At 46.5% G+C, this 14655-nt stretch overlaps 1 protein-coding gene across 1 annotated transcript in view; it reads right to left on the reverse strand.

Moving 5' to 3' along the window:
• Nucleotides 1–12624, reverse strand: part of WIPI2 (WD repeat domain, phosphoinositide interacting 2) — a 36536-nt gene extending 23912 nt beyond the window's left edge. The window contains exons 1-2 of the mRNA XM_080829710.1: nucleotides 12347–12624; nucleotides 6033–6115 (exon numbers count right to left, since the gene is read on the reverse strand). Of these exons, the coding sequence (XP_080685836.1) occupies nucleotides 6033–6115; nucleotides 12347–12420 (157 nt within the window). The 5' untranslated portion in view covers nucleotides 12421–12624. The remainder of the gene's footprint in view (nucleotides 1–6032; nucleotides 6116–12346) is intronic.
• Between the last annotated feature and the right edge of the window lie 2031 nt (nucleotides 12625–14655).

A 14655-nucleotide genomic window follows, 5' to 3' on the forward strand; every position in this document is an offset into this window, starting at 1 on the left:
ACAGAAACCTCCTGCAGGCCTCGGGGTCTCAGAAGCCATCATAGCTCTCATCAGACTTCCAAAGGAGACGGGAACCAGGAAAAGCCCAAGGCCCTTGTGCAAAGGGCAGATGAGTCGGGTGACCCTGCAGCTCACCTGCTCCTGTCCCCACTTGGGAAGCGGCGACCACACACAAGGACCGGCCTCAGGGCGCCTTTTTGTCCTGCACCAAGGGCCTCCGCCTTTTCAGGAGCACACCTTCACAATTTCAGGAGCACACCTTCACAACGCGCCCTGCCTTTCTGCGCTGCTGGTGGCTAGGGCTGGTTAATTTTCTACTGCAGGATTCCAAGAAGCTCTGTAACATTCTTACAGGATACCTCACTCCCAAGAGCACCTTTAAACATGTAAACACGGGCAGTCACTTCCCACTAAACCGAAGCAGACCCAACATGGCCCTCCCACGCAACTATGGCACACCAGCCATCAACCAGTAACCCAAGGGCCCCGCCATCCAATGAACGCGGGATAAAGAAGGCTAAATGTCTGTGATTCTTCAAGGTGGCCTGTCACGGAGACTCGGGCCCCGATAAACACTCCCCTGACCCACCAACCCTAAGAAAGTCTGAACGTAAACCTCAGTGACCTCAAGTGTCGCTGAAAGCTTGGCCTTCAAGGCCCATTCTAGGAGGCCTTGGCTACAGTTTCCGACAAATGTTCTTTCCAGAGATTACCCATCCAAAACTTCATTTAAGAACGCAATTACTTGATTTAAAAAAGAATGCTGTTTTGCTTCTGCAGGTGCTGCTTAGAGCTGACAAGGATAAAACTTCTAGAAACCAGGAAGAGACAAGACGCACATCCAAACGAGGCACGTCTGCCAGACACCTGCACCTCTACGGAGAGGCAAGAGCCCGCTCTTCATCACAACGGATTAGGCAGAGAAAGGCCGCTGGATTTCTCCCCCTAGGATCCAAAACCATGTTTCATGGAAATGAATATTCCAACCAGGGTTGTCGGTCAAATCAGAACGATCTCAAAAGCACCATTTCTCAGACCTTCAGGGGCAGGTGACGGCCTGTAGGGTCGACGACGGTGAGTCTTCAGGTGACAGGTGCTCTATGTCTGGATGTCCGGCTGGTGACAAAGCAGGTGCCGGTCACCTTTGTGCAGGTCAGAATAGTCTGCATAAGCTCGATTTCAGAGCTCAAGGCTTCCTGAGGTATGTTTTCTTAGCTCAGACACTTAAAAACTCAAACATAGGGGCGCCTGGGTGGCTCAGTGGGTTAAAGCCTCTGCCTTCGGCTCAGGTCATGATCCCGGGATCCTGGGATCAAGCCCCGCACTGGGCTCTCTGCTCAGCAGGGAGCCTGCTTCCTCCTCTCTGCCTGCCTCTCTGCCTACTTGTGATCTCTGTCTGTCAAATAAATAAATAAAATTAAAAAAAAAAAACAAAACCAAAAACGCAAACATACACAATGTAGAATGTGAAAAAGCCAACTCTGCCTCCCAACTTATGGGCTACTCTACAAATAACATCTACACACCCTTTATTTTGTCTACGGGGGAAGGATTTCACTGCAATCCTGTTTCAGGGAAGGGAGATCAACGTACCTGCACGTTATGTATTTATCTCCACACACACAAGGGATAGAGAGTGGAGAGCGAGACTGAGAGAGAGAGAGAGAGTGTGACAGGACAAAAGGGCACAGGCACAAACAACAGGAAATGCATACACGGGAGTTCCTGCAACCTCAGAAATTACAATATAGACGGGAAAAAAATCTTCCACTATTTCTGGGGGAAAGGCTTTTTTTTGTTTGTTTAAATCACCAGCAGAAGAATGAACGGTTGTTCATCCTGTTCTTCCCAAGACCAGTTCTGGCTCATTCTTTCTGTAACAGCAACAGTGACCGAGAGCAAAGATCTGAGTTTGTGACACGCAGCTGAGTTTATGAGCCTGCACGCAATCTCAAAGCATCACGTGTATTCTTTGCTCTGGGTCTATTTGTAGAAAAATTCCAGAAATCAATCTTGATTCGGTAGCTGACCTGTTTTGGAACAGACATTCTTTGATTCTTTGACCTACTCAATAAAAGTGTGTGTGGGAGGGGTGCCTAGGTGGCTCAGTTGGTTGAGCATCTGCCTTCGGCTCAGGTCATGATCCCAGGGTCCTGGGATCCAGCCCCACATCGGGCTCCCTGCTCGGCAGGAAATCTGCTTCTCCCTCTCCCACTCACCCTGCTTGTCTTCGCTCTCTCGCTGTGTCTCTCTGTCAAATAAATAAATAAAATCTTAAAAAAAAAAAGTGTGCAAGAGAGAGGACGGTTGGACAACGTTCCAGGAGAAAAACAATTTCATCACTTCCAGTTTAAAGTATTAACCCTTAAAAATTTTTTTTGTCTGTTTTCATCACCCATTTCTAAGGGTCAAAGTTCACTGAGAAGACCAAAGAAATATTCCACTTTACCATGTTGGTCGCTAAATACCCACTCTTTTCACAGTATTATCAAGACATCACATTTTGTTCCATCAAAAACCTTTAAAAAAAAAATGAGGCACCAAGAATCACTAAATAAAGTTCAAGGGAACAGACCAGTCATTGAACTGATTCCATCTGGGGAAGGGGAAAGACCGGGCTTTGGAATTCTTACACCCTTTCTCAGCACTGAGTCTCCAAATGGGGGCTGGGGGTGGGGGATTCTACGGATTTCAAAGCAGGTGACTGACCCTAGTCACTGTAGCCACACTTTCACTGCACAATTCAGGGGCTCACTGGGGCGGAGAGTCAGTAAATGTTTTAGTCATTCATAAAAGCCCGATGGAATCCAGAGATCAGGCTACCCTTCTTTGAAGAAATCCCCTGCAGGGAACAATCCTATGTGGGACCATAGGAAGGTGACCAGTTTGGAGATTTTTCAAACTACTGACAGCCACCTGAGATAAGCAAGCACACGAGTTCCCAGCCGTTTTATCATCCAGATCGCATCTTCGAGCTACATACAAGAAAAGAGGCTTTTTGAAAAGAAGATTTAGTAATCATCAGCACGCCAAGTCTGAGGACAAAAAAAGGAGTAAACTCTAAGGCAACCCACAGGAAGTATGAGTCAGAGACACTGGAGAGCTCCTGGAGGAAGGCCTGGGTGCTGGCCTTTGGGGCAGCAACAAACAACGGAGAGGAGAGAAGTCCACCACTCCACTGATAGAGGGGAGAGGTCACCCGAAGGACTACTGAGGAGAGGGGGCCCGAGGCCTGGAGGGAGGCTGTAAACCCTCTGCCCTAGTGGCGGACCACAAGAACTCCTCCAGCTCAAGCAACAGGCAGAAGAAGTGACATTTCCCCGACGTCTTCATCTTATGCAACAGGGGTGGGAGGTGGTATTTATGTCTGTGCTTGTCGCCATGTCCCCAGCCTAACACTGGACACAGATACATGTATTCTGTTGTCTCTCTCCCACTTAACCACAAGTGTCAAGAGGACAGGAACGTGGCTGCTACCGCATCTCCATGCACAGAATAGGGCCCGGCACACAGCAGGTCCCCAAGATGTGTTCATGGAGTGAATGGAACCAAAAACGAAGGAGAAGCCTGCTGGCCCTACTCGCCCCGTCTCCCCCTTCTTCAGAGCTATCGGCAGGCAGAGTAGAATTCCAGAATGGAACACCAGGCCATCAAGAAAGCAAAGTTGGCAGCACTGGAACAGTCGCTCAGGAGGGAGATACTGACGTTGTTAATAAGGAAGAAACCCGCCTGCACAACCGCACGCTCACAGAGCTGAAATACTAAGTATTCAATCTCTCCCTGAATGCACACCCATGTAACCAATTACAAGAAGTATGCTGTGTGGACAGAACTCCTAATTCTCTAACAAGGATTCTTAATGGAGGTCAGACCACAGGCAGGTTTCAGGGCTGCTTATCGTAGACAGAGAAAATACTTACAAACCACATGTCTTGGGGCGCCTGGGTGGCTCAGTGGGTTAAGCCTCTGCCTTCGACTCAGGTCATGGTCTCAGGGTCCTGGGATTGAGCCCTACATCGTGCTCTCTGCTCGGCGGTGAGCCTGCTTCCCCCTCTCTCTCTGCCTGCCCCTCTGCCTACTTGTGATCTTCCTCTGTCAAATAAATAAATAAAATCTTCAACAAAACAAAACAAAACACCCACATGCCTGACGAAGGACTAGTATCCAGAATATAAAAAGAACTCTCAAAACTCAACATCAAAAAGGAAAACCCAAATAATCCCAGGAGAACATGGGCGAAAACGTGGACATTTCACTAAAGAGAATATATATGTGGTAAATAAGCACACGAAAAGATGCTCGACGTCATTAGCCATTAAGGAAAAGCACATCAGAACCCACAATAGGACCGCACTGCTCATACCTACCAGGATTGCCACAATGAAAAAAAGTGATAACACCAGATGCCAGCAAAGACAGAGGAAGTGGATCTCTCATACACTGTCAGTGGGAAGGTAGAACGGTACAGCCACCTGGAAAATACTTAGGCAGCTTCTTTAAAAAGAAAGAAAAAAAATGGGGGGGTACCATATGGCCCAGCATATACTCTTAGGTATCTATTCCAGAGAGATAGAAACTTATGTCCACCCAAAGCTCTGTTCATGGCAGCTTTATCTGTAATAGCCAAAAACCGGAGTCAGCCCAGCTGCCCTTCAAAAGGGGACTGGTAAACTGTGGTCCAGCCACACCCACAGAATACTTCTCAGTCATAAAAAGGAATTACCAACACACACACATAACGGCTTGGATGAATTTCCAGAGAATTATGCTAAGGAAAAAAAGCAAACCCCAAAAGGTTATAATCTTCCATTCACATGGCATTTTTGAAATGACAAAATTTAAGAAACAGAGAACAGATTTGTGGTTAGCCGGGATCAGGGTGGGGGGACAGGAGGGAGACAAGTATGGTCATAAAAGCACAACAGAAAGGATCCCACCGTGTCGGAACTGTCTAGAGTCTTGCTTGTGGTAGAACAGGAACCTGCAAGGGCGTTAAGACTATAGAGAACTTACAAAAACTCACGCGTATACAAGCAGAACTGGGGAAACCCGAATGGGAGCGACAGGTCCCGTCAATGTTGCTCTCCTGGCTGTTGACACTACCCCGTGCTTTCACACAATGCTACCACTGCGGGGAAACTGGGAAAAGGGTGTAAGGCATCTGTATTATTTCTAACATTTGCATGTAAATCCAATCACCTCAATCTAAAAGAGGTCACGTTTTTAAAAACAAAAATAAAGAACAAAGCGTATTACAAGCTCACAGCTATAAAACAAAACCACATACAAAACCAAAAGTATACCTTTACGTGTATGTTACATGTGTGTAACTATGTAAGTGCATAGTTACACTATGCACTTATTTCCTTATTTCCTTATTTAGGAAATAAGTTATGTACGTAGGAAGAGCCCCAAGCTTTCTAGCATATTCACTCTGGGGAGGAGGGGTCTGTACCTCCCATGCAATCTCCAAGCATGACTTACACAGACACACACAAACGAAAACCAAAGAAACTCAGGTCTGAGATGAAGCAATCTATGTAAAGTCACAAGTGAGTGACTGAGCATGGAGTCAAAGCTCACACGACCCTTCCACAGTCCCGTATCGCCTCTGACATGTGGGTGACCCGACTGCCGGAAGACGACAACAGAAGGAAATAAATCATTCCTACGGCAGCTGTGAGGTTTTCCATTTTCTGGAAGCCCTTTAGAACAGAAACCAAAATGGTTGACATAATGGCATTTAAAGTGGGAAGGAATGACAGAATAATGCATACAACATGGTATCCTGTGTTAGAAAAAAGCCACCCATAAAACAAATGTTTCCACGTGTACCCGTGGAAGTACGCGCATGCACAGACCTTGGAGGACACGTACCATCTGTGGCGATCAAGGGACAAGAAGAGGACTGGTCAAGGGGTCTCGGGGCTTCAATCACAGTGTCAGAATTTGAGAATGCATTCCAGTTCAAGTATCATTTGTCTTTTTTTTTTTTTTTTTAAGAAGGGGGAAAAAATAAAGCAAACACTTACTGCATTCATAGATCTGTTCCAGCTTATCCACAGAAGAAAGGGAGAAAAATTTATAACCGGACTTACTACCAACAGCTAGGGACCTGCAAAAAAGCCAAATCAGAAATAAGAGCTGATACGTGTAGACAGTGATAATGCACAAACTAGCTCCAAGTTACCAACCAGCAACCATCATCTCTACCAAAAATTTGCACCAATCATTTCAGATAGTTTGCGGCAGGTGAGTGGTGGCTGAGCAGGAAAGGGGAAAGGGGCAGGGCGAGACGGCCCGGCTCACAGCCAGGGAAAGGTGAAGATCAAAGAAGTACAGGCAGTATTCTTGTCTAAAGCCTACAAAACCTTAAAGATAAATGTGACAAATGAATGGACGTAATCGGCCCTAAGTCAATGACCCCCTCCGAGCAGAGTGGGGTGTCTCAGGTGATCTCATCTACGTGCGAGTCCAAAGGCTAAACAAGCAGATGCCCCAAACTTTAAGCAAAGACAAGGACAGCGCAGGGGACGATGACACCCTTCGGCCTTTTGGCCAGGCCCCAGCAAATGCGGTTCGACCACCTGTGTTATCATGCCCGGGCTGGGCAGTGGGGTGGAAATAAAACAGAACAAAGAGCTAACTTAGAATCTGGCAGCAGACTGCACAGCTGACCTACGAAGAAAAGGTGAAGCCACTCACACCTGACACCAGCCCCCAGGTGTTGGCTGAGAGGCTTCAAGGGACCTCAAGGGCCCTCCAGGCCCCCAGCACAGGAGCTGAGGGACACTCCATGAAGGTTTTCCTCCTCAGACGATTACTACCCGCTGGAACGTAACTGACCGCAGGAAAAAAAACAAACAGAAGAAAGCACAGCTTTGAGACACAGAAGATGAGCCAAGGAAGTAGGAAGCGTGGGACATGCGAGGAAGTAGCTACTGGGACTGCTGTGAATTCAGTGTCTGGGAGGACGTGGAAACAAGTGGGGGCAGGAAACAAAGCAGAAGACGAGACCAGGAAGATCTACACACCAAGAGAAAAACCAGGGCCCCTCTAATGGCCATTTCACCTATTAAAAACTTGAGATTTCCAACCTCTCTTTCATACACATGCAGGAGAAGAGTACACTCTAAGAACGGAGTTGCTATAAGCACTATTAAATTTTTAAGCTGTAATGGGTTTATACATCTTAGATGTATAAACAGAAACAAAACTCCTTCTACCAGTCTGTTTTTGGGGGAAAATTGTATCAATGAAGTGATTAGGTACTGTTACCTGTAAATATTTTGAAAAGCAATAAATGTGCCAATAAAAAAAAATAGAATACCTAGGAAAGCTAAAAATAAGACAAACTCTCAGCAATCTACAACTTTTGGGAAGTTGGGTCTTTGGGAGAATGTTTTCCAGATAACTAATGGTTGCTATTATTAAGCACCAATATCTCCCCCCCCACCATTTCTGATTAAAAAAATGAGAAAAAGTCGCTCTCATACTGTATGCTTTCCTGTGTTCCTATCACAAGGGGATGGGAAATTCTTAACATTTTCCGGGGCTCCCATCATTAAACTTACCCTACTATTACAATACAGTGACCCTCTCAGACCTCAAGGAGTTGAGGGTTTTGTGTACTGACCTCAGATGGCCAGGCTGTAGTGCTGAGTTTCTAAATACATTTTCCACCTTTTGTTCTGCTGACAGGTGTCACTTCCTTGTGGCCCTGCCCCCAACACTAACAGCTCCTCTCCCATTCTAATTTCTTGTTGACTTAGGAACCAATCACCAAGCTTATCGGCCTTATATATAAAAGAAGCTTAGAGAGGGCTTCTTTCATGGGCAGAGTTAAGGAGCTTTAACTAGTTAATGAGAACCTGGATTTTGATGCTGTGCTCCTAACAGAAGAATCTGTCAAAACTGGGCTTTGGGTGGCTCAGTGGGTTAAACCTCTGCCTTCGGCTCAGGTCATGATCTTAGGGTCCTGGGATCGAGTCCCGCATCGGGCTCTCTGCTCAGCAGGGAGCCTGCTTCCCCCCCCTCTCTCTGCCTGCCTCTCTGCCTGCTTGTGATCTCTCTCTGTCAAATAAATATATAAATAAAATCTTGAAAAAACAAAACAAAAGTGGGCTTTGGTGATCAAACATCAGAACTTAGATGTTCTTACAGATATTCCGAAGCTGATTTAGGATATTAAACACCTTAGCTAGAATTTTAATTGTACGGTTTACAAAACCTCAATCAGCCAAAAATGTAACCAAAAATATTTCAGTTATTTCAATTATTTTTTGACATGCATATATGCTATAATACGAATGCATACTTTATCAATAAAGGTTGATGTTTTTAAAGGGTGGTAACACCAGCAATCAGGTTCACACATCCCTCTTTGGGGAACGGTCCTGTTTTTAATAAGTTCTCATGATTTGCCTGACCATACAATGGCAGACATATTAATGGGAGAGGCAGAGTAACAGAGAAGTTTGAGATTTCCTTCTTAAATAATCTTATTCCCCAATAAACATTTGTGTGTGTGTGTGAGAGAGAGATTTTTTATTGACAAAGGGAAAACCCAGCTCAGTATAACAGAAAAAAGGACAAATCTACTCAAGCCCCTACTTCACTACTACGCCCCTGCCTTCAGAGGCGCCTGCTGGCAAAATTGAGACCCCCATTATATACCCTGGAGACAAGGTCCAAGTCCTCTGCCGGGATGGGAGCGGGAGTGCTTCTGGAACATGCTTGGGGCCAAACCTCTGTATTTTCAACCCAACCCCTGTATCCCACTTCTGGAACTTCCCTAGACTGCCAATCCTGAGCCTGGGAATTCTGCAGTTTAAACTAGGCTGGCTCTCTGCTTTCTCCACTAGCAAGTTGGGAGCCACTTTCCTTCACTACTTGTTAGCTGCCAAAATGTTGTTGCTAGTGACTCCTCCCTTACCGGTTTCAACCTTTTAAAATATCTTTTGGTATTTTATTGGTTGACATTTGTAGTAGGGTTTTGGGAGGGAGCCAAAATAAATGCTTGTGTCTGACCCACTCTCTTTAACTGCAAGTCTGTCACTAAATTTAAACTTGAGTGTTCACTATCTAAAAGACAGTGATTGCCACTAAAAACAAAACAAAACAACAACAAAAAACCCTCAAATGTGAGTCGGATCTCTTTCTTAACTCCTTTTTTCTTTTCTTTGCCTTCTTATCAATAATCAGTCCCGAAAAACTTTCCCTTTCCCTCACCTTCTTACTTGATTAAAGGGTTGTGTGGCATCCGTCCACACCCATAAAAAGGAAACCACCTGAACTGCTGACCTTGGGCCCCAGCTAGTAAGCTAGTCGAGCAGCAGGCCCTTCCCTCAGCTCACAGGATTTCCACCCCGGATCTCCACCTGGATAGTCCTACGGCCTTGAAAATTCCACAGGAGCCAAAGCAGAATTCATCCTTTGTCCCCAAATTGAATCTTCCTCTAACCTTCCCCCCATAATGGAATCACTGTTCACTCCAAACCCAAACCAGAGATTTGGGAGTAACCTTAGCTGCCCTGCACTTTCCACATCCCACAGGTCACACCAAGTCCCAATGGCTGACCAGTCTGCTCTCCACGGGCCACTGCTGTTGGACGATATCCTCCTGGGTGACTGTCCTGCCTTCCTCCAACACACCCTCTACCCAGCAGGCAGAATGACCTAAGACTTTAAGGCCGAAGGATCCTTAGAATCCATCTACAATCAAGCCTCTCAATTTACAGATGAGGAGAAAGTGGAGACCAGTGACTTTCCCAGAATAATCTCTGTAACCTAGAAGAATCTCATTTAAACAAGCGTCTCTATAACTTTTCTGGACACTAACAACATCAATGCTACAAACGGAAAACTTAGAAAACCAAGTCCCTTTCTTTCGTCTGCCCCTTTTGGAGTGTTGTTTAAAACAGACGTTGCTGAACTACGGGCTTCCCACAAGCTGAGTGGGGTCCAGTGGAGGACTTCAGTCCTTGACATTTTCATTTAAGTGACACTCTGCCACTTATTAGTTTGTTAACTTCAATTTCAAAAGCCAAAAATCCCCCCAAAATAAACCTTCCGCACTGTTACTTCCAGAAACTAGGATTGGAACTAACCAGACAATAGGTGACTGAGATCAGCTGTTCCTAGTGCTTTCGCTGCTCTTGCTTAAAAACAAAACTTATTCGTACTTTCAGGGAAAGAATCCTAGAAAAATGAGCACATTTTCTGGACAAAAAAAGCAGGATATAGCTTGCTATACAAGGAGGATTCTTTGTTAAGACTTCCTGCGTAACATACACCTATTCTGCTAAGTGAAATGGCTTCCAGATTTTCTCACTCAATACATTGAATGTGGATCCCAGACCAATAACCTTTGTCTTGTGAAAAACTGTGTTCCTCTATAGTTTCTGGAGATGGATAAGGGAGGCAAAGGGGTAAATCGTGCAGCCTTTCCTCAGGAACTCGTGTGTTTCTTTAAGACAAATTACAGTCATTTCAACTGATAAACTTCTAGTATAATCCTAACTTACCCTTAACAATTTATGTTCATACTATATCAAGGTCTCTGGCAAGTCCAAATTAGGACACAGAAATCTCAGAAATCTCTTGAACTTCAGGACCCACTGAGGAGTGAGGAAGCACATGATTTTCAAGTGTGAAAAGGTCTAATTTCAAGCCAGATTGATACAGTCTATTATATATGGGATTTGTAGCCCACTTGAAATGAGAGCCAAAGAGAACACATTCTCATATTTTATTTACTTTCAAATAAATAATGGGTAGTGAAAACCTGGGAAAAAAAAAGGTAGAAAATGTTTTGGAAATTCACTAATTTATACAAGACATAAAAACAACCACGAAGCTACCACTTCTTACCGATCTCAAAATACTAAGGGCTGAAAAACCAAATCACAGATGGTTTGAAATGCTCTATTCGCTTCTTGGATGAATATAATATAGTCTATCCCAATTACAACCACGTGCAACAGGTTGTCCAAGATGTTTCTGTTGTACTGGTTTTTGGTCACACAGTATGCTTACATATCTGGCAGTTATAATCTTCAAAGATTGCTACAGTATGATTTCTAAATTCACTGTCCTCAAACTCCTACCTTTTAGGTAGAAAAGACACTGGAGCAGGGTGGGAAGATCACTGGAAGAGAAGTCAGTCCCATCCCCCACTCCACTATTGGCCAAGTGGAAGATCCAGGTACAGCTCCGGACCTCTGTGAACTTCAGGTTCCTCATCTGCAGTCCCAGAAGGAGACCGGCTTCCTTTCCACCCTCAGTGGGGTCCCCCTGCGGGACCCTCTGCACTAACCTCCCAATTCTGGGGAGATGCTGCTGAGCACCTGCTGCTTACCCTTCCACAATAAACTTTTCATTAAAAAAAAATTTTTTTTTTCTACTTTGCTGATACCATTCAGCCAGTAACAACTCAATCAACTACTTACTATGAAGCCAATGACCCATTCCTCCTCACTTACATCACTTCCTCTTACTCACTTCCCAAGATGGCTCTCCTCCCTTCCAGTTCCACAACTCCTCCTTCCTTCTCCAGAAACTTCATCTATTAACTATCCTCACAGGTCACCCACACAGCCTCCGAAGAATCAGCCTCAAACCCACATGGGTTTGGACAAACACCGTTCCAAACCATGGGTGGGCATCAGTGGCCGCTCTTCCCCCTTGGGATATCCCCAAGATGTCCCTTTTGGCTCAGTTTCTCCCCAGATCAGAGGCCAGGGTTATTGCTAAATCTGTTTCTTGCTCGGGCAGGACATCAAAGTCACCTAAAAAAAGAACAGCGAGACAAGAAGTAAAAGAAAGCAAAGAAGGGAAAGAGGCCCTAAGATGATGAGGCGATTGGAGAAGGGCCTGAAGAAGGGAAAGCGGAGGAAGAGGGCTGACGAAGAAGGGGAGGTGGAATACAGGAAGAAACGCACTCTCACCGCTCCGGAAGCGTCTGAGACAACAGGTCAAGCCACAAAGTTGTGCCCCAACTTTTGAGAAGGGAGGTCCCACAGGGTAAAGCAACCTCTCGGTGGGTGGGTGCAACACCTCCCTATCTCCATCACTTTCCCCGCCCAGAGATCGCAGCTCCAGCGCAGCGCGCGGAGGGTCCCCGAGCAGAGCGCCCCTCCCTCCACGCTCCGGGCCCGCCCCCAGAGGCGCCCCCGCCCTCCCCGGCCTCCACGCCGAACCTCCAAGGCCCGACCTCGGGCCCGGCCCCAGCCTTGGCCTGGGGGTCGGGGTCCCACCCGCTCCAGCCCCGGCCCCAGGCTCCCGCCCGTCCCGACCCCAGGCCTCGGCTCCCGGCCCCGGCCCCCCGATGCCCGCCCGGCCTTACGTGTTGTCCTGGTTGAAGTTGGCGAAGAGCAGCTGGCCGGCGCCGGCCTCGCCGCTCTGACTCGCCAGGTTCATGGTGGGCGCGCGGCGGGCGGGCCTGGCCCGGGGCTCGCGCGCGGGAGGGCGTGTCGGGTGTGCTCAGGGTCGGCGCCGGGCCCCGCTCGCCGCCTCGCTGGCCGCAGCTGGCTGCCCGGGGATCAACCGCCGCCTCATCCCGTGCCCGCTCTTGTTTATGCTCCGGAGCCGGGGCATCCTACGCGCCTGCGCGGCCCCGCCTCCTCGGCGCACGGCCTCCCCACGGCGCAGGCGTACTGCGGAGGTCCCGCCCCTTCACCTCTGGCCGGGGCCTGGGGTTCTGGTTGAACACGCGCACGCGTGGGGACGCGCCGGCCGGGCTGCTGGCAGACCCAGGGCGGCGCATGCGCATGGAAAAGAATAGGTGCTCGGTACACTCCATCACTTTATCAATATTAAAAGGGCCCGCCGTGTGCCAGTCGCGCTAAATATTTATGTACAGCATCTTATTTGATGCTTACAGCAACCCTACTTAGAGAATATTGCATTCCCATTTTATAGGTTTGAAAACGAGGGCTGGATCCGAGAACTGAAACCCCTTTCCTCAAGGCCCACGCCGAGGAGTCCACCTTATGTATATTCATACATTCAATAATATTTAGGAAGTACCTTCCATGTGAACTAAATAGGCCTCCTTTCCCTTAGAGAAATTACAGATTACTTGTAATTAAACACAATTACCAGTCGGGGTACAAGAGAGCTCATAATGAGGTCACTCAACCTAGACTTAAAGGATAAGGACCGTGCAGTCAGAGAAGGCTTCCTGAAGGAGGGGAGACCTGAAATTTGAATCGTAGGTAACCAGCCCAAGGAGATAGAAGCATTCTGTATCGCAAAGGTCCACAGATGAGAGTGTGTCCCGGGAATGCTGTGCTCAGTGTGTCTGAGCTCGGATGGGACGACGAACACGAGACAGATTTGACTTGTGAAATCGGAGGTGGCCAAACCAAGTTGGGTGTTGTTAAGCTACATTAAGCAAGAGACTGAACATTATCCTAAGAACAATGGGCTGCCATTGAAAATACTTAGGCAGGAGAACGGCACAATCAAATTTGTGGGTAGGGAAGTTAATTCTAGCCACAGAGTCAAGGGTGCACTGAAAATTGCTGAGGAAAGAAGGGTCTTTTCTATTAAAGGTGCTGACTCTCCTATCTCAGCCAAACTCAAAAACTAGTTTGAGATGGATTGTAGACATAAATGTGAGAGGTAAAACAGTAAGCCTTCCTGAAGAAAACATGGGAGAATGTCTTCATGACCTTGGGGTAAATAAAGTTTTCTAAGCAAGTACTTTAAAAAGTACTAACCACAATATAAAACATTAATCTTCATCAAAATTAAGCACAACTGGGGCACCTGGGTGGCTCAGTGGGTTAAAGCCTCTGTCTTCGGCTCTGGTCATGATCCTGGGGTCCTGGAATCAAGACCCGTGTTGGGCTCTCTGCTCCTCGGGGAGCCTGCTTCCTCCTCTCTCTCTCTCTCTCTGCCTGTCTCTCTGACTACTTGTGATCTCTGTCTGTCAAATAAATAAATAAAATCTTTAAAAAAAATTAAGCACAACTGCTTACCAATAGACTATCGAGAGACGTTGAGAAGGCAAGCCTCAGAATGTGTTACATATACTTGCAATACATTTATTTGCAAAATGAGTTTTGACAAAGGCTGTCTTTCCAGAATGTTCAAAGAATTTCTGCAAATCAGTAAGGAAAATACCAACTCATTTTTTTTTTTTTCTGGGCAAAATACTTGAGCACAGGCACTTCACAAAATAGCAAAATGGCTAATGAGCCCCTGAGAAGGTGATCATCATTAATATTCATCAAGGAAATGCAAATTAAAAGCAAATGAGATACTGCATGCATCTACCTGTTAAAATCAAATAGAAACAGACTAGCCAAGGGCATGTGCGTGGCTCAGTTGGTTAAACATCTGCCTTCAGCTCAGGTCATACATGATCTCAGGGTCCTGGAATTGAGTCCCACGTCAGGTCCCTGCTCTGCGGGAGTCTGCTTCTCCCTCTGCCCCTCCCACCTCCTCATCTTTTCTTTCTTTCTCTCTCTCTCTCTCTCAAATAAATAAATAAAATCTTTTTTTTAAAAAAGGAAGAAACAGAGGCCAGATTTGAAAATACTCTTGAGTAGACAAAACCAGTTTAGTCAGACAAGCAAAGTTTAATTTAGCTTATTTTGCAAGACAGGCAAGGCTAACTCGTCCTGGGTCACTTCTTGCTGGTGTCTC

Source organism: Martes martes (assembly GCF_963455335.1).
Source record: "Martes martes genome assembly, chromosome: 18".
NCBI classification, from domain to species: Eukaryota; Metazoa; Chordata; class Mammalia; order Carnivora; family Mustelidae; genus Martes; species Martes martes.